Source organism: Engystomops pustulosus, chromosome 5 (genome assembly GCF_040894005.1).
Source record: "Engystomops pustulosus chromosome 5, aEngPut4.maternal, whole genome shotgun sequence".
NCBI lineage: Eukaryota > Metazoa > Chordata > Amphibia > Anura > Leptodactylidae > Engystomops > Engystomops pustulosus.
This window is the reverse complement of record NC_092415.1, coordinates 65,915,869-65,935,892: the sequence shown is the minus strand read 5'-3', so window position 1 is coordinate 65,935,892 and position 20,024 is coordinate 65,915,869. Positions and strand designations below refer to the sequence as shown.

General features: G+C 43.0%; 1 protein-coding gene across 2 annotated transcripts in view; it reads right to left on the bottom strand.

Annotated features, from left to right (window-relative positions):
- LDLRAD4 (low density lipoprotein receptor class A domain containing 4) overlaps positions 1 to 20,024 on the bottom strand; it is a 175,357-nt gene that overhangs the window by 13,512 nt on the left and 141,821 nt on the right. The window contains exons 1-2 of one of the 2 annotated variants that reach the window (XM_072152281.1): positions 14,546 to 14,861; positions 9,656 to 9,810 (exon numbers count right to left, since the gene is read on the bottom strand). In XM_072152281.1, coding sequence (XP_072008382.1) covers positions 9,656 to 9,810; positions 14,546 to 14,612 — 222 coding nt within the window. In that variant the 5' untranslated portion in view covers positions 14,613 to 14,861. Of the gene's footprint in view, positions 1 to 9,655; positions 9,811 to 14,545; positions 14,862 to 20,024 lie in introns of those variants that run through there. The other variant, XM_072152280.1, reaches the window with a different exon arrangement.

The following is a 20,024-nucleotide window of genomic DNA, read 5'->3' as shown; positions in this document are numbered from 1 at the left end:
GGGTTTTGTATTTTTATCTTTTGGAAATGTGTAAATTTTAGGGCTAAATGAACGTATAACCGGCACAATTTGACTATTCTAAATTTCGCCTCCATTTTGATGTAATTACTATGAAGATCTCAAGGGGTTAACAATCTTCGTAAAATCTGTTTCTGATAGCTTGAGGGGTGCAGATTTGAAATTGGGTTGGTTATATGGGGGGTTTTGATGCTAAATATGTAAATTTTCATTCAAAACTGTATTTATCCCCAAAATAGTCAATTCTGAAAATCCGGAAAAGCGCTATTCGATTTGTAGGCCGCGTGACATCAAAATAAATTATCCAGACATTTCAAAAATGGTGAAAATGTAAAGTAGACATATGGGAAATGTTATTCAGCAATTTATTTAGGTGGTACATCTATCTGCCTGAAAACGCAATGATTTCAAATTTCAAAAATGGCAAATTTTTCAGAAAATTCATCATATTTTCTTTTTTTTTGTAAATAAACGCAAAACTTATCAGCCAAAATTTACCACTAAAATGAAGTACAACATGTGGGTAAAAAAACAATCTCAGAATCGTTTTGATAAGTAACAGTGTTCAAAAGTTATAACCATATAAAGCAACGCATGTCAGAATCCAAAAAATGGGACTGAGCCTTAAGCTGTAAAATGGCTGCGTCCTTAAGGGGTTAAACACTATATACATACAATGTTTACCAATGAGAAGGTACTGGTACTCTTAGCTCCTGGATCATGAAGAGTAGCAGTCTGGCTCTCCTACAAGTGAGTGACTTGAACAGGTTTAGTCTACAGCACTTGATGCCGAACATGTGGGATCTCAAGAGGATTGCATTATGTAATCAATATATGTAGACATCGAAAGCCGCCAATAGATGGCGTCACTGCTATACACGTTTTGACTCGTAAACTTGTAGCTGGGGTGGGTATCATGATGCAGACATTGTGCTTCAGTTTTCAGACTGTTAGGGGTTAATGTTAGACTTATCATAGTGGCTTACACAGTGGAATTGTGACTTTTTTGTTGAAAAGTCACACAAAAGGCACAGTTTAAGGCCCAACTCATTCTTAACCATTTCATACTCTATGTGGGGCTTGGGTGGATTTACATGCATTTTATTTCTTACTGCATCTATTATTAGTAGGTTTTCATGTGAATTGCAGCCTGGTTTCTCTTCTGTAGATGCTTATTTTCACAGTCCCTGGAGGCTGCTTTGTCCCTCAGAGAAGTAGCCCGATGTCTCGGTGTGTGCGGTACTTCTGATCTATCTTCTCCTAAGACCTTACAAATACATTTACTCATTTAGGGTGGCCAAAAACTGCCGATTTCTCAACAGTTTTTCACGGACCTGTCTGTATTTCTTTATCATTCTTGCGTTATTGAATTAGAGTAAAACAGATAACATCCAATTTGCAGTTTATATGACACAGTCACACTTACAGGTTATACATTGTTTGTATTTTGTATATTGTGAGAACTGTCTGTATTTCTTAATACTTTCAGATCATCTATTCTTGCAAATCTTGTGCTGTGTGAAATTCTGTGGATGGGACACGTCACCTTATGTCTGCTAAATACATCATTCCCCATGATGAAGATCAGCGTAATTGTGGGGTTGGTGCTGAGCAGTCTGCCATTACTAAAGGAACCATGGACTCTTCATACTACTAATATCTTTAGAATTATCCACTGAATGTTTCTTACTTTAAAAGGATCCCATCAGTTAAACTACCCCAAACTAACAAAACATATCTATGAAAACTAGAATTATGCAGCAATACAACTATCCCTATATTGTTATTCCCCATGCCTGAAAAGTTCTACAGTCCGGTTGTAAAGCTACTCACAATCTATTCAAATGACCACATCAGTCCTATCATCTTCTCTCCTCTGAGCTGTGTCCAGGAGATTAATGTCCTTCCTGCTCAGCTTTGCATCTAGCTCAATCCCCTTGCTGGAGAGAGTTTTTGAGGGAGGGGTGAGCCGAATTTCTGTTCAGCCAATCACATACAGCCAGCGTCTCTATCAACCCACTCATTCAGCCCTTCCTCAGGAAAACTCTTCAACCAGTCACACACAGCCAGCTGTCAATTCCAGAGTGAGGGGTGACATAACAGACCATTCATTGCACTGAAGAGAGAACATGTCATTTAGGAAGCTGGAGGCGCTGTTAAGCCAAAAGAATATGACCTTTTCAGGTATGGGAAATTACAATATAGAGAGTTGTACGGCTGTATAATAGCAGTGTAGTAGTGTAACTGACAGGTTCCCTTTAAAATGAGTGGATACTAAACAGTATAGCAAAAGACCCAAGATATTTTCACATTTTGCTTAAAACGTGCTTCCAAAAACTGTATAAAAGATAAAGTAGCCCATCCTGCCATTTGCTTGTAAAGGCTAACTGGGTTATAAATAAAATGACAACACACAAAACAGCAAGTGCACATCTGAATGGCTATGAAGAACCAAAATTAAAAATTCTGACTTGAACACAGTAGAGATGCAATGGCAAAGTCTAAGACCAGCAGCCATGCGTGAAAACCTAGCCGTGTGCCTGAATTACAGCCGCTATGTCAAGAAGAGTGGCTCACATTCTGCAGCAGAAACATAAAAGAGGACATTGAATGAACTAAAAAGTATCTAGCCGTAGCCACTTTTGTATGGAGTAAGACAACTTAAATGATGCAAAAAAAGGATCAAAAAGACTAGTTTTGGGTGTATCCTCCTTGCATAATATGTAGTTTCCGTTCCACCTATAATTTGTTGAACTTTTCTTTTTTTAATGATAACAAATGATAAAAAAAATGTCTGTGTAATATATTTGTAATATATTATTATTATAGGAAAGGTCCCCTCCTTTCTTCATCTACCTCTCCCAAATCTGCTATTAAGTCCCCATCCACTTGGATATCATATAAAGCACACATCCATGAGAATTGTGAATAAAGCCTCACTCATCTAACCAGATGCCTGACACTGCTCTTACTCAGGAGGGGCTGTGCTGTGGACAGGGAAAATATTTCACACAAGTGCATGAGAGTGCTCCAAGTCCAGCTACAATCATGGAATATAAATGCATTTTTATAGTTCTGCTGATACTAACAGCATACACAAAGATACAATTACAAGGCTCACCAGGGTCAATACCCAACACTGTCTACAGCTTGATATGGGCAATTGCATAGAAGGGGAAGAAAAGGGAAGAAGTAGCTTAGTGAGAGAAACATGAGACACAGGCAGAGGCTACAGGAGACCCCAAGTGCTTTATTCACATGAATTTGAGTCAGTACATTTTTACAATGGCAAAAATCTCCTTTGTATGTACAAATACATGTAACCTGTTAGCGGCTGCAGCTATGGCTTGTATTTCCCATGAATGTATTTGCCAGGCTGTACCTGTACATGTGAGTTATGTTGGTGTCTATCCCTAATGCTTATAATTTGCCATTAATTTTCAGGTTGCAGCTGCTCATGACAACTAACAAGAAATGACTAGCTTTATTAGTGGGCGCCACTTGCTCATATAATCCCACCTTTATCCTCTGCATTGCATGGCATCCATATAATATTTTCTGTAAATTATTTTTGGGTGCTTAATAAAGAAAATATTACCTACAATAATATTCAAACCATGTATCTTGCATCCCATGGGTAAAAAGATATTTAATCACTTGTTTGCAGAAAGATCAATAGTGAGATGTTTTATGTAAAAAGGATTTTATTATAAAATGAAAAAACATCATGAGCCAAAAGCTCTAATAACTCTTGCAGCACAAAATGCCGACTTGGCAAGATTCCTGCTATAAAGATGAGACGATAAGGCAGACTGCTGTACCTCACTACTATAAAAGGAGAACATAACACGCCAACAGCGAACTCCATGCTCCGCATGTAGCGTATCTAGCGCCATCATCCCCATCCCTACTGACTCATTCTTATAAGAATTTGCCAGGGGAATATCTCCAGATGATCTACACACAGTTTGCTAGCAACAAGCAAGTATTTGTCATATATAGAAATAGAAACAATTTCTATGTATGATGCGCCAACTTAGAGATGGTGCATGTTGCGGGATAACCACTTGGCAATGACTCCTGTATAGAAGCTGATTAAAGGAAATCTACCATTTGATTTTTTTCAGCGTAGAGAAGCGGGAAAAAAAAGGGGGGAGGGGAGTCTGTTCTCCTCAGAGTTCCTGAAACCTTTGCCCTCCTACCATCCAGATCTTCTTCCAAGAATGGAGATGCCTCCTTCTCAGGTAGCTAATCCTTTTCCAGGCTTTGACTTTTCGAATCATCTCAATCCATTCCATACAAGATGGGCTTTGAGCACTGCCCCATTTTTTTGCAATTCCTAGTCTAGCCAGTAATAGAATTTCATGCATGCCTTCTTAATTCATGCACACAGAGGAGGGCCACTTGAAGTGAACCGGGTAGGGATATGGATAACTCATTTCTCTCCAAAAGAGCCCCAATTCTGGGCAGGACCAGGCTACATGAATAAAATCTGCTCCTTCTTCCGCACATCGATGGCAAGCGGAGTTTTCTCTCAATTTCCTGTTATAGAGTAGCTTAGCGGTGTAATATATCTGATGCACTAAATTAAACTGCAACATTCTATGATTCCAGGACATAGACAAACAAGAAATTTCTCTGTAACAACTTTTCCAGAATTTCTTAGATACTTTTCCAATTTCCTTTTCCCATTTTTTAAGAGGGAATAGCTTAGTTTTCAGCCTATGCCTGCAATATTAATAAATTAAATTTTTCAAAATTGAAATGATCACAAATGGGTGAATTTGATTTGATGCATTATGAAGCAAACATACCTTGAGAATGCTGTAGCTACACTGATGCAGAAACATATCTTGCTTAATCCCTGAACTGAGTGGTTTTGCTGAAAAAACAATTAACATTCAGGACCTCAGGAAAGCTGGGTGCCTACACATGAACACATTACACACGGAACTTCCTGAACCGGTCCAGACTGGACAAATCAACCTGAGCTGGATCACTCATACACAGCAGCTGGGGGATGGTGCAGCGATTGATTACTTCTGCCTTTCAGGCACAACATAGTTATTTCATCATTCTCTGAGTAGTGCATAACAAATGTGAGAGGAAAAGTGCAGAGCGAGGCACAGAGGCGACAGGGCTTAATTATCATAATTTTATAATTGTTTTTCAGCAAAATCACTTGGTTCAGGGATTAAACAAGATAGGATTCTGCATCAGTGCCACTACAGCATTCTGAAGGTATGTTTGCTTCATAATGCATCAAATCAAATGGTAGATTTACTTTAAGGATAGCTTTTGCCTAGCATTGTCTATACAAGCTTAAATAGCTGAGACAGACAAATCCACGGTCGGTTCATATTTTTACATAATTTATTCTCTAAGAAGCACCGTGGTAGGGGCAGAAATACTAATAGATACAATACAATCAATCAATATTCTAAAGTCAAAGAAACACTATTTTTTAAGAGGAGACTTCCTCCAAAAGAGTGCAAGTTTTTACCCTGCGTTTTGGAAGTTTTTTTTCTTCAACGGGTTGACTCAGTTTCTGGCTATTGACAATTTTTGAGCCTTCCATTAACTGTTAGCGAACCAGAAGCACCGAATCCGTGGCTAATATTTCACAATGAAAGAAAAGTGCCCATAGGTAAAGTGAATATACTTTACTAATTACTATAGTTTTCTATGAGGATTTGGGAAAATGGCTAAAAAGCTTTTTATGAACATATACACAAGTTTGGTCAGTAAAACTTGTGGCGTGTTGAGCAATGGAACTGAACCCAGCATGCCGGGGCCGCCATTCCAGCATGCCGGGGCGTTCGGGGGCCGCCATTCCAGCATGCCGGGGCGTTCGGGGGCCGCCATTCCAGCATGCCGGGACGTTCGGGGGCCGCCATTCCAGCATGCCGGGACGTTCGGGGGCCGCCATTCCAGCATGCCGGGACGTTCGGGGGCCGCCATTCCAGCATGCCGGGACGTTCGGGGGCCGCCATTCCAGCATGCCGGGACGTTCGGGGGCCGCCATTCCAGCATGCCGGGACGTTCGGGGGCCGCCATTCCAGCATGCCGGGACGTTCGGGGGCCGCCATTCCAGCATGCCGGGACGTTCGGGGGCCGCCATTCCAGCATGCCGGGACGTTCGGGGGCCGCCATTCCAGCATGCCGGGACGTTCGGGGGCCGCCATTCCAGCATGCCGGGACGTTCGGGGGCCGCCATTCCAGCATGCCGGGACGTTCGGGGGCCGCCATTCCAGCATGCCGGGACGTTCGGGGGCCGCCATTCCAGCATGCCGGGACGTTCGGGGCCGCCATTCCAGCATGCCGGGACGTTCGGGGCCGCCATTCCAGCATGCCGGGACGTTCGGGGCCGCCATTCCAGCATGCCGGGACGTTCGGGGCCGCCATTCCAGCATGCCGGGACGTTCGGGGCCGCCATTCCAGCATGCCGGGACGTTCGGGGCCGCCATTCCAGCATGCCGGGACGTTCGGGGCCGCCATTCCAGCATGCAGGGACGTTCGGGGCCGCCATTCCAGCATGCCGGGACGTTCGGGGCCGCCATTCCAGCATGCCGGGACGTTCGGGGCCGCCATTCCAGCATGCCGGGACGTTCGGGGCCGCCATTCCAGCATGCCGGGACGTTCGGGGCCGTCATTCCAGCATGTCGGGACATTCGGGGCAGTCATTCCAGCATGTCGGGACATTCGGGACCATTCGGATAAGCCATTAATCTGAAACAAACCATTTAAGAGGTTTGTGTAAATCAGATTTCTGTCCTGTATCCACTGACAGCTGAGAGATAAGGGAACAGGTTTAAGTGCCTAATGACAACTCTTCACAGGCAGTACAGGGAAAGTTAATCAGATATTCTAGGTATGGAAAGAGTTAAACATTTGTATCCTTATCTGTCTGAAGTGAACAATCATCAATTATACTGTTCACTACAGGAGGAAGAGCAGAAAAAAATGCAGAGACGTCCCGACATTCCAGCATGTCGGGACGTTCGGGGCCGTCATTCCAGCATGTCGGGACGTTCGGGGCCGTCATTCCAGCATGTCGGGACGTTCGGGGCCGTCATTCCAGCATGTCGGGACGTTCGGGGCCGTCATTCCAGCATGTCGGGACGTTCGGGGCCGTCATTCCAGCATGTCGGGACGTTCGGGGCCGTCATTCCAGCATGTCGGGACGTTCGGGGCCGTCATTCCAGCATGTCGGGACGTTCGGGGCCGTCATTCCAGCATGTCGGGACGTTCGGGGCCGTCATTCCAGCATGTCGGGACGTTCGGGGCCGTCATTCCAGCATGTCGGGACGTTCGGGGCAGTCATTCCAGCATGTCGGGACGTTCGGGGCAGTCATTCCAGCATGTCGGGACGTTCGGGGCAGTCATTCCAGCATGTCGGGACGTTCGGGGCAGTCATTCCAGCATGTCGGGACGTTCGGGGCAGTCATTCCAGCATGTCGGGACATTCGGGACCATTCGGATAAGCCATTAATCTGAAACAAACCATTTAAGAGGTTTGTGTAAATCAGATTTCTGTCCTGTATCCACTGACAGCTGAGAGATAAGGGAACAGGTTTAAGTGCCTAATGACAACTCTTCACAGGCAGTACAGGGAAAGTTAATCAGATATTCTAGGTATGGAAAGAGTTAAACATTTGTATCCTTATCTGTCTGAAGTGAACAATCATCAATTATACTGTTCACTACAGGAGGAAGAGCAGAAAAAAAATGCAGAGAAGTTGCTTTACCTACTATCATCACCTGCTCTACTTGTTTCTAAAATATAAAATAAATGCTTCAAAACATTAGTTATTCTAAGTATTTTGTTAAACAATAACACCATCTCCGTATAAAGAACTGAGCAGTTCCTGTCCTCATTTACCAAGGACAGAGATCTACAACTTATTAAACCATCAGTGCAGTTCCAGTTACTTTTGCCAATAAACACATTTTTTGGGAACAGAGTTCACATCAGTTGCCTTTTTTTTTTATACTGCTGATAGTACAACTGATGCATAGATGCCGATTTGTGAACAAAAATCTGATGGAAACTGATGAATGGACCCTTATTTATAAAAGGATTTTGTAAAAAGAAGTTGAGGAACTGCCACATTATTTGTAGACAAAGCTTTTTTTTTTTTCAGAGATTAAATCTTGTCCTTAAATGCCTGGTAAGATGACAAACACGCACACAAGTAACATTGTGCAATAGGCTACACCAGAATGGCACCCCTAGAGCGCCAGAAAATCCTGTCCACTGCCGTCCTAATAAGAGCTGACTACCTCCTACAGCTATGCCTTTCATGAAGCCTAGAGAGCAAAGGCGCGATGTGCAGTCAGCTGTCTGGGTCATACATGACACATGCCGCCCATCACAGAAAGCAATGTACAACCTCAGTGCCAGAAGCAGCTCTACAAGTGCACGGTCATGGAAAAGTCTGATGTCTGCTGCTTTTGCTGTCATAATAGAAAAATGCAAAGGGAATGATAAATGATGAAAACAAAACAAGTATCTCAGGTATCTTCTTCAACCTCTGTAAACGAATATTATGTCAGCGTCACTGTCTGTGGTAAGAGGCTTCATTGTATGGTTGTACAGTAAAGTAACATTGGAGAATTTGGAGGGATCACTGGGCTCAAGTGATAAAAGAACAGCACAGAAGTAATAATGTAAGGAGAGTGAATAGTAGAAATTAGCATTCACAAATGGTGAGCAATCAAGAAGTGTGCACATGGTGCGTTATTGCATGGCGTCCATGGTTTCTGTGGTGCAGTACTGCTGGGGACCCAAGGCCCAGAGCCATGGGGGCTTAACCTTCCAGCATGGGTACAGGCAGTCCCCGGGTTACATACATACAAATTAAACTTAAGAACAAACCTACAGACCCTATCTTGTAAGTCGGAACTGTATATTTTACAATTGTAACCCCAGCCAAATTTTTTTTGGTCTCTGTAACAATTGGATTTTAAAAATGTTGGATTGTCATAAGAATCAGGATTAACAATAAAGCTTCATTACAGACACATTTAATAACTGTTATAGCTGTTTATTGAAGCCTAAAAATTTAACCTTAATAGCACCAACAAAAGCAATTTCCTTAAAATAAACTTTGTATATGCATTATCAGTAGCCATATGCTTCTCTGGGTAATACCGAATATTCTACATGACTGTGCATTAAGAAGCAGTACATGGAATTCAAGCAGAACTTCATAGTAGCAGATCCATGAAGAAAACAACTAATACCATCAGCACTAGATGAACCTCAATAACTTAAAATGGGGTATGCTGTGGGTCATTACATTGGAACAAATAATGTTACAAGTAGTGTTATCATTTCCTGTGGGGCCTCCCATAAAAAATCTGCACGACAAAGCTGAAGGCAATAAGATATAGGTCCATATTCGAGCCCAGGTAGATGGTCCTAAGGCAGTGTCTGTAAGGCAACCCAACCAAACACCATGAAAGTGACCTTGAATCTATACGTTCTAGCATGACTAAAGTTGCACTGTCCCATACTCACAAGGTGGGAAATATAACTACAAGGATGTGTTTCCTGGCCCACATACAGCCAGTAAAATGAGCAAGGCCACAAGTGTATCCCGTAATGTACATCCGAAATAGTGCTGGTACTCACCGGCTGTAGTACTTCTTCCTGTCTTCTGCTTTGGCTTTGTCGGTTAATGAAGGACCACGTGGAGAGTTTATAATGATTCAGAAGGCAGACGATGACAACCACCATCACCGTTATAACAACAATGATGATGATTATCTGCACAAACTCCAGTTCAGCTGAAAGACAAGAAAAAACCCCATTTAGTATGCAACTAAACATAGATGTTCGTGGCTAGTGGAGGAAGGTCAGTTTTCTGCTGTATTACTTTACAGATGTGATACATTTACCTGTTAATCATAAGAAATAATGGGCCCTGTTTTACATTATGGGAAACAATTTGTGAATCTGTCCTAATGTTATGACAGGATACAGGGGGCTGGCTGAGCGCCTCCAAGAGGCCTCTTTCTGTGGCTTTCCTTATGAGCAGAGCCAGATACACCACCCAATACAGAGGACAAAGATACCCGAATGGTGGAAGAGGAGCTTCCTACACTGCGAGATGAGCATTGAGCTGTATCCACAATTACACTAGTAAATTAAATCATATTTAATAAAACCAACTTTTTATGCCCATGTATAACCATTTTAAATTAGGAGACGTCTGCAATACCAGTATTATCATCTTCAATCATTGTGTGGCGACCAATACGGCAAGTACATATTTTAAAGTCAGGAATTTAGTCACAACATTCATAAGCAAAATGAACCTCTGAATACATGAAAACGTGTGCGTTAGGCAGGTTCTTAGCACAGAAAATATGTGTTTATGATTGAAGGATCAGATACAATGTTAGTTATGTATGTATTGTATGCACAACACATCCCGCAGAAGAGGACATTAATCTAAAGAATTCTCATCATAATAGTTACATCAGATTATCTGCTTCCACTTCTTAAATATCAGCCTCAAAAGAGATACCAGGCAGCATTGCTTTCACGTTAACACTTCTCAAGCAAAAAAACAAAAACAAAACAAAGGTTATGGTCTTATTGCTGGGAATGATATGTTCAAATTTTTTGCGTGGCACCTTACAGATTGTGACTGGTTATCCTCCCTGAAGCCAAAAGCTTATGCTGCACGCTGTCCAACCACACCGCGTGCCACCGCACTCCAATCATCCACGCCGTGTGCAACTGACCTGCGCATCATCCGTGCCGTGTGCCACTGCACGCCCATCATCCGCGCCCTGTACTACCAGTCTCAGTTTGCTGTGTGTACTGCTGTTCTTGTTGATGATGACTACATGAGGCAAGACCCTTCTAGTCTGGATAAAATTACCAGTCCCCAATCTAAGTCGATCAGTAGTATGCAGCAGGAATTTTAGGTATTTATTTTGCTTTGCATAAGAATCTTTTAATCTGTAGAACAGTAAGAGTGCTGGATCGGCTGCAAACCACAGCTCAGTACTTCTACTGTCCCTGAAAACTATAGCAACTATAGAGCAACAACAGACGCAACTTCTTAAGAGCAGAGCCAAAAAAGGCATCAGATCCGACATACAAACACCATCTCATTGGATGAATTGAGTCAGTGAGATGGAGTCAGTGAAAAATAAAAATAAAATCACATACCACATGGAATGAATCTTGACATTGAAAAACACGACTGAGAAGTGGCAATGGTTGTTAGAATACAGCCTCAGTCTACAGTTACACATATTTCTCTGAACAACCCTTGACTAGAAAGAGAACTGATATGGGGAAATACTACAATATACTGCCAGACTCTACTAGGAAAGTGCAGCAAACAAGAGAGCACAGCAGGTCACTGTGACTACATGAGGACAAGTGACACGGCTCCGAGGAGAACTAGTAGTCACAAGTATTTCAATCATTTCCTTCTCGTCTGACCACGCTGTCTGTACTTAGATGACAACACTTACACTCCAATAAAGTCATAAAACTATTATTTGTTTACTGTTGTGGGGTGGGGGGTTTATGGGAACCACTGCTATTATAGAGGTTGTACAGGTCTACAAAGCAAGAGTTGAGTGGAGTAAATGCAGTAATCCGTCCGGCTCTCCATTCACAGCAGGTCACTCCGGGGCACTCCTGTAACATCGACTTCAGCAGAGACTTTCCGCAACCAAGACACATTTTCTAAGTTTAGTACAGTCCTTTGTAGAATTACTGGTGACACTGCCAATCCCAATACCATTTTTATTATTTGTATTAATGCAGTATTGAAGTATTACTGAAGTACTGCTCTATAGTCTTCTCAGTTAATGCCTACTGCTACAAAGTACTACATCTGCAGCATCCAGCTGAAACCATGAGAAGAGTAGTCCTTAAAGACCTCCACTATGAGAATACAGTTCTACATCAGAGGCTTACAGCAAGGCTAAAGCACAGATGTGATGTAAACTCTACAAAGGCTAATAATAGGGAATAGGGGAAAGATTTTGAAAGTGGGCAAACCGGGCCTAGAGGGGGGGAATATTATCAGTCTCAGTAAGAAGACTGATGGACATCATAAAGACGTGCTCCACGAGTCAGGTCACTTTATTAACTACTCAGACTCACGATAGTACCGGCTCTTAGACCTTCTACTTGTTACTATGTCAGCTGAACCCGCAACAGTGGATTTTTACTTTTAAAGGTGCAGCACAAGAATTGATGGTTATACATGGACACCAAAGATGTGTTCAAATAATATTAAATTTAATCCAACCTCATGAAAGATTTCAGCTTTGGACAATCCTTTCAATGCATAGCCCATCACCATCATAGTGTGGCCTAGAACACAAATCTACCAGGATACCCACATTTAGAACTACAGGCAGTCACCTACTTACAAACGGACCTCTGGGTATTGGTAATTTACTGTACTTTAGCCCTACTATACAGTGATCAGAGGTGTCTGTAATTAAAATTAAGCTTTATTGTCAATCCTTGTTCTTATGACAACCCAACATTTTTGTCACCAAGAACAAAAGAAATTCTGGCTGGTGTTACAATGATAAAATATAGTTCCAACTTGCATACAAATTCAACTTAAGAACAAACCTACAGAACCTCTTGTACGTAACCCAGGGACTGCCCTTATTGGGATTCTGTAACCTCTTATTTCCGTATAACACTCAGCTTTTGCTATAAGTTTTAATGCAATGAAATTGAGCAACTTAGGTCCGGTTGGCAAATGAGGCCACCTGATGTATGTGCTATCCGTACATTAGCTTATGAGCAGAAGGGAACAGCATTGACTATGCTATTTCATCCCATTAAAAAATGGATACAATTAGCAGACAGGTTATCGGTGAGGGACAGCAGGGTGGGATATGACGACAAGCCAGTTTTGGGGACCTTGCTACTGGTCAGAAATGAAGAAGGAGGGGACAAAAAGATAAAACCACACGGCGTATCAGTGCTGCTTATGCGATCAAAGGACTCCTAGGCACCTTCAAGACCTCAGGTTTTTTGTTTGGATGGTCCTGGGACATTGTGCCAGAAAATACTGTGGCTACCACTTCTCTAATCACCAATGCCTCAGTGAGGCCCCACCATCTGAGAAGCGCCGGGTTATCTGGGATTTAAGCAGTTTGGAGTAGGATACATACATGATAACATATACTGAAGATATTTTAGAATATGGAAGCCTGTACTGGACCTACAAACCACATTCTCCAGCCTCCCTAACCCCATCCCTGTCCTGTTGTGCCATTCAGGTAATTAATCTGCCAGACAGTGGATTACAGTCACATGCCAGATTAGCTGGATTATGTATTGTCATAACTATTTTCTGAATAACTCAATACCCCTGTGCATAGAACACAGCGCCACATTCTATCAGAGTGTGCGGATCCCAGAGACGGTCACCACCTTGTACTAAACACTCACCAAACAATCCAGTCACAAAAACCGGAGTGCGTGAGCCATCTCTGTTATCCTCAGCCTCTGGGCAGGCGTACAAAGTACAGTGCGCTCAGTGTTTCCTAGAACGCAGAGTTCACCGGGGCGAGGTGGTACATGGACAGGGTGCCAAGAGCTGTCCCTTCTTCTAAATTTACCAAGACTCGGGGGAGGATTCTCTGAAGAGGGAGGCACATTCGTCCTCCCAATTACCAACAGAACATCAAAGTGTTCCCGCAGTCTCAAGTCTGGAAATTCTGTGGTAAGTTTCCGCCTAAAACCTCACCCAAACTATGAACTTGAGTGAGAAACACAAAACAACCAGCCCAAAGTTCTTGTGTGATTATGTCATACGCTCCCTCCGAGCCCAGACACTACACCCTCACACGTCACGTTACTCCCTGTTTATAGCGATGGATGTACGTTACCACAGCGGATAGCAGCTCTCCTCATTAACTCTTTGCTGTGTGTACAAGCAGTATGACTAACCGGACATATGACAAACTCCTATTACTAGGAGAGATCAGTCCTCCATTGTTCTTACAAGTCTTCCTAGCCCCCCTGTACATGGTGCCAGCACCCGGCAGCCCCCAGACCGTGCACAGCAGCCAGTAATAGGCTACACAGGGGTGGGGGGCAATGCTGATGTATGCCCACCGATCCCCAGAATACATCCCATAATATACAGGCCAAGGTTAGCAGTGTAACTACTGATACATAACTACATCCCATAATCTACAGGCTAAGGTTAGGAGTGTAATACCGATATATAACTACATCCCATAATCTCTAGCCTAAGGCTATGAATGTGACTACTGACAAATATACATCCCATAATCTGTAGCCTAAGGCTAGGCAAAGGCTTTCACATATTTTGGACAATTTGCTTCCCTGTCCATATATGCCACATTAAGCACAGGCACATTGTCACTGCCCTTCTCTGGATGGGAGACTTGGTCCAAAAAGTATGAGAACTTTAGATGCCATGCATCTGATGGACCCAAATTTTGTGTGCCAATGGCAGGTGCCCAGCCTATAAGCGGAGGTAAGTGGGTACGGTACCTTTCACCAGGAAGAGGTCTTTGAATGCAGCGTCTTGCAGTGTGTGGTTGAGGTGATCACTGGACATACTCAGGAGCTGGGCAGCTTGGCATGTGCAGCATCCCAGCAGTCAGCGGCGGGCGGCGGCGGGTATGAGCGGAGGGGAGGCAGCCTCACATCCCCGGCTGTGCAGCCGCACTCAGCAGAGCGGGAGAGGAAGTGCAGCTCCCGCCGTGCAGCAGCAGCAGCCGCCGCTCTCTAGCTCTTCCGCATTAGTGCTCCAGGGCTGAGCGCCGTGCGTCATTCCCCGGCCCCAGCACTTTCCTCGTTACTTTAGAGAAGCGTGTGCAGCTCAGTGCCGCCCCCCTCACCCTCCTCCCGCTGCCAAGTCTCCGGCTGCTGGCACAGCCCCACACATGCTCCGTACACACTGGCGGAAAGTTACCCTCACATATACCGCGTCATTTACATATAGCTGCCGCCTGACGTGTGATAGGGATGTGTTCACACCTGTCTGGGTGACTGTAACAATGATAAGGATTCTTTTTAGTTTTATGCACCTATACTGCAGCAGAAGAGACCCTCAGCTCACTAGTGTGCGGACCCCTAAGCTCGGGTTATAGGACGCAGGAGGGTCACTGAGACCACCTAACCCTGTGTTATACCACTCGTACAGCGCCACCATGCGGCCCCGTGCTCCCTGCATGTATGTGTGGCTGGAGCATATGACGTGGGAAGGCTGCTGTATTGTCACAGTGATACATGAACAGGTAGTGACCCACACGTTATCATCCCGGTCATATGTGCTATGAGAGGCTACACAGGGAAGAATCACACATGAGACCACACTGTGCGCTTCTCACACATGAGAGCATGTACAGCCATTCCCTCTGCCACCAGCAGGTGTCGCCACATGCAGCTCTGATGATATAAGGGGCTTAGTCACAGAATCCCCTCTCTGCTCTGTGTCTTGTATGACAGATGAAACCCTTTACCTGTCACTATGGACATTAGGTGTAATCTGCAGGCAGCATCTTACATGATGCTTAACAAATTCCATGGTTTTGTGCTAAAAGATTTAGTACAACTTGTCATTTATTCATTAATACTTCTGTTCTCACAATGCTGACACGTCAGAGGTCAGTCCTACTGTACATTTAGGGTCACTCAGAGATATAAACACAATATGGAAAGTAATCCTGAATCTTTCCCCATAAAACTATATATCATTCTGCACAGGTATTATGATATCTCATAAAAAAACTTTAATAAAAAGCGATCAAAAGGTTGTGCAGTTGTCATCATGGTATCAATGAAAATGTCTGATCCCGCAATGAAGCCTTACCCAGCTCTAAAAATGTGCTTGTTAGTTTTTTTGCTGGACCAAGTTATAATTTCTATACTGTACCAGGGAATAAAGTACATGATGCTGTAACAGAATAAAGCCACATTCACATGGCAGTATTCTTCTGAGAGCATCAGTATTTCCAAGCCAAAACTAGGAGTGGGTTCTACAGAGAAACCGTATAAGGCCGGCGCCACACAGGGCGCTTTGTCTGTGTGGCGCCGGCCTAAGGGTGATTTCACATTGGCGCTTTTTTCACATCAGTAATTTTTGGCACATGGCATACGGACACTTACATAACCTATTTTAGTTTTCCCTTCCTGGCCTCAGTGTTTTTTTACTGATTCCTTACTGACCCATTCTTTTCAATAGGCTTTTTCACATTTCAGTTTTCTACAGTGATCAGTTTAGAGCCGCTTCTTTTTGTGTTCACTGACAACATTTGATTAGTGAAATAAACTGTGTGAAAAAACCGATTGAAAAGAATGTTTCAGTAGGGTATCAGTGATATATCACGAAGATTTAAAAAAAAAAAGAAAAAAACACCAGTGTGAAACCACCCTTAGGCTACATGCACACGATGTATGCCCGCCGTACCGTAGTACAGCGGGCATACATCCGCGCCGTGTAGAGGAGCAGGAGATGAGCGCTGCTCTCCATAGGCATATACAGCGCATGGCGCCGTATCACGTAGAAAGATAGAACATGTCTCATCTTTCTACGGGCTATGGAGCCGTACGGTGCCGTGAGCCCATAGAAGTGTATGGGGGACGTATGTCGGCCGTATATACGTCCCCCATACATGTGTGTGAATGTAGCCTTACAGAAAGATTTTGTAGCCTTTCTGTATTGTGAATCCAAACTTTGTTTATGCTTTTAAAGGGGTTTTCCCATGAAAGAAAATTTTCACATTTCTATCCCTTAGTGATTCTAACACAAAGATCATTTAACCCTTTACTTTACAATGTTACTCAGTTTTATTGCTGTTTTAGCTCCTATCTCTCCCTAGGCTGCTCAATGCAAAATCCAAGGGTGTGGACGGGGCCTCTCTAAGCAGACACATTATCACCCATCTAGTTTTGTGTTGTGACAATGTGGTTACATTATCAGGGTACAAGGTGTATATGCACTTTCATCTGATTTCTGACATTGTACTAACGCACTGACACAGACAGAGATGAGACATATGAGAGATGCACAAGATGATTACACAGAGGCTGATAGACTATCACACTGTGGGCTCTGCTACATCTCACAGATATGTGCCTGCCTCCCCCTTCCCCCCCAAGCTCCATGAAGGGGGCGTGGCTACAACCACACAGCATAGACAGACAGAAATCTTATCTGCACAATCTCATCCAAGATGGCTGCCCGACCCTAAGAGAAGTTACAGGGTAGTGTCTAGGGGCAACTGAAATTGTGTACAGCAGGACTGATAGAGACAAGTTGGACTTATATCTGTGAAATGCTGTATTTTTGTTAATAGTGAATTAGAGAATGTGTTATTAATGTTTTATTCTGAGTACGTATAAGAAACTTGTCTTCGTGAGAATACCCCTTTACATTCTAATGTAAAATATAATATCGGAATATTTAAACCTATGTGTTGCAGGCTCTTTAGCATACATTGCATGGAAACACGATGGATCCCATTATAAATCAATGGGGTCTATAGTTTTCAGTGAAGTCTATCTATACTTTCTATTGAACTTCTCTTATGAGGATACAACGCAATTGACTTGACCAATGCAAATATGAAGAATAACAACCAGTGACTGACACAGCAGTGAGAAAATTGTAGATGCAGACACCCTCAGGTAGGGTCTAAAATATTTGTTTTTCGATTAATGTCGACATGTGGGCGCTTATTTCTTTTTGTGATTAGAGGAATTTTTAGTGATACCATTTTGGGGTGGCTATGACCTGTTGCCGAAAATGTATTAAGATTTTTCTATTTTGGTGTTATACAAAAAACCATCAATTCTGTAATAGATTTTTACCTCATTTATTTGGTGTTCACTGTACACCCTAAACCCTAAGTAACATGTTAGATTTAGGTCAGTATGACTACAGCTTTCTATAATTTTGCTTACATTTTATAAATTTTGCTGAATAAAACCGTATGTGGGGAGAAAAAAAAAACCTTACACTTTTGCATCGTCTTTTTACAAGTGGCATAACACTTTTTTAATGATGATTGCATTGTCTGTTCATTATATACCCTGGAATACTGATGTATTGCAGGGTATAATCACGGTCAGCATCACTACTATCATAGACTGGACCTTACAGGCATTTACTATGGACGGTCCTCAGGTCTCCGTTCAGACCCCAGGGTTTCAAATGCTTCGAAGGTGTGGTCGAGCATGGAATCTCCCCGGAGGCATTTAAATGCTGCAGTCACATTGATCACAGCATTTAAAGGGATAATGAATGCGTTCCAAGATCGCTCCGACCACAGGTATCACACAAGGTCGATTACCGCTGAAACCCTGTGTTTCCCGATAACAGTTCACTCCAGTGTAGAGCTGAATTGTCATCGGGTCCAGGACATACTATTACTGCATGGAGTGCAATTAGCAACAGGTTAATTTTCCAGGTAAAAATTTTAAATGCTATGAAACTGTAGAAAAAAGCCCTGATAAATGTTCTCCATAGTTGGGTGTGGAGGAGTGCAAAAGGGGTGCGGCTGGTGGCGGAGTGGGCACAATCCGCACCTGTGCACTCACTATAGCCAGTGAACTGTCATAAGTGAAAGTCTGCAGACTGCAGCATAATTCTACGCCAGGGGCATAGATGTATCCCGAGGGGCGGCATTCATCATATGCCATGTTTAAAATGACACCAGAAGCAGGTAGGTAATACAAAGCCCGGAAGTGTCATCTCGACCAGTGACTCTTTTCAACTCACTTTTCGAAGTGATTAAGGTAAATGGGTAAATTTTAACATGAAAGAGGAAAACATTATCCATACCATACATGAGGGTGCTGGTAGTTTAGTGGTATAAAAAAAATTATGACAGAATCCCTTTAAGACACACAGCGCATCTGGAACTCTAGAATCCGCACATGAATGGAATTAAGCAAAACTCTATGGAAAAGAAGCAGAAAATATTATTAAAGATTAAAAAATGCTGCATATTCAGCATATCAACCCCCTGTCTTTTCCCTACACATGTGAACAACTGCAGGAGAACTTCACTTGGGGCCATTACATTGGGTATGAGCTGATCTTGGAGAACTAGCCTCAGGATGTGTCTGCGTTTATGCTGCTACATACATGTATGTACCCACTCAGAACAGGGTGTGTACACTCGAGGATATGAAGATGAAGACTTAAAAGTAATGGACATCCTTAACACTTGATGGCACTGAACTTTCATGTAAGAGAAGACTTTGCAAAACAGAAAGTAAAAGACAGTAGCCTGGCTTTCCATCATAGATAAAGATGGTATATGAGAGGATACAGGAAGCTCCGGGACAGTGCACCATTGTTGTCTGGGCTTTCCTCCTTGGCACAGGTCTAGGGGTACAGGCTCTGCTTGTGGAGCCTGCCAAGTTGGCTTAGAGAGTATTAAATGCCAGGAAATGCTCCCTGGGAAAAAGGGAATGCCAAATTTCCCTATTCATTGACTGGCAATTTCAGTGCAGTAAAGAAATGTGGTACTCCCTGTAAGAATCGAACAAGAGCTGCTTAAGATCATTTCTATATGCGGATTTTGTCTCTGTCAATACCACGCTTTCACAGTCAGTGGGTAAAACATTGATTCAAGAAGAGTAATAGTTTTGCACTAGTATTATGGTACATACATTTAGATGTATAACAGATTAGCTCGCATACACAAGAAGATAGACATCTATGTACAGACTGAGGATAAACGCTACCCTAGTTAGCAAGAAGCTGAAGTTACAGGAAACCTGGTTTAAATCAGGGGATGTTCCTCTCAAAAAGTTTCACTGGATCCAAATATGGTTTTGCTGACTGCCATGTGGTTTTGCAGGTCACCAGTAAAAATAGGAGTTGAGTGTCATTGGCCACCAAAGAATGTTCATGTGCTTCTAGTTCCATTCCGTGTGGTACCTCCGTGTGGGTGCCTATTGTCTCCCAGCAATCCCACATTAATAATTTACATTTCAGTAACCTCAAATAAATCCT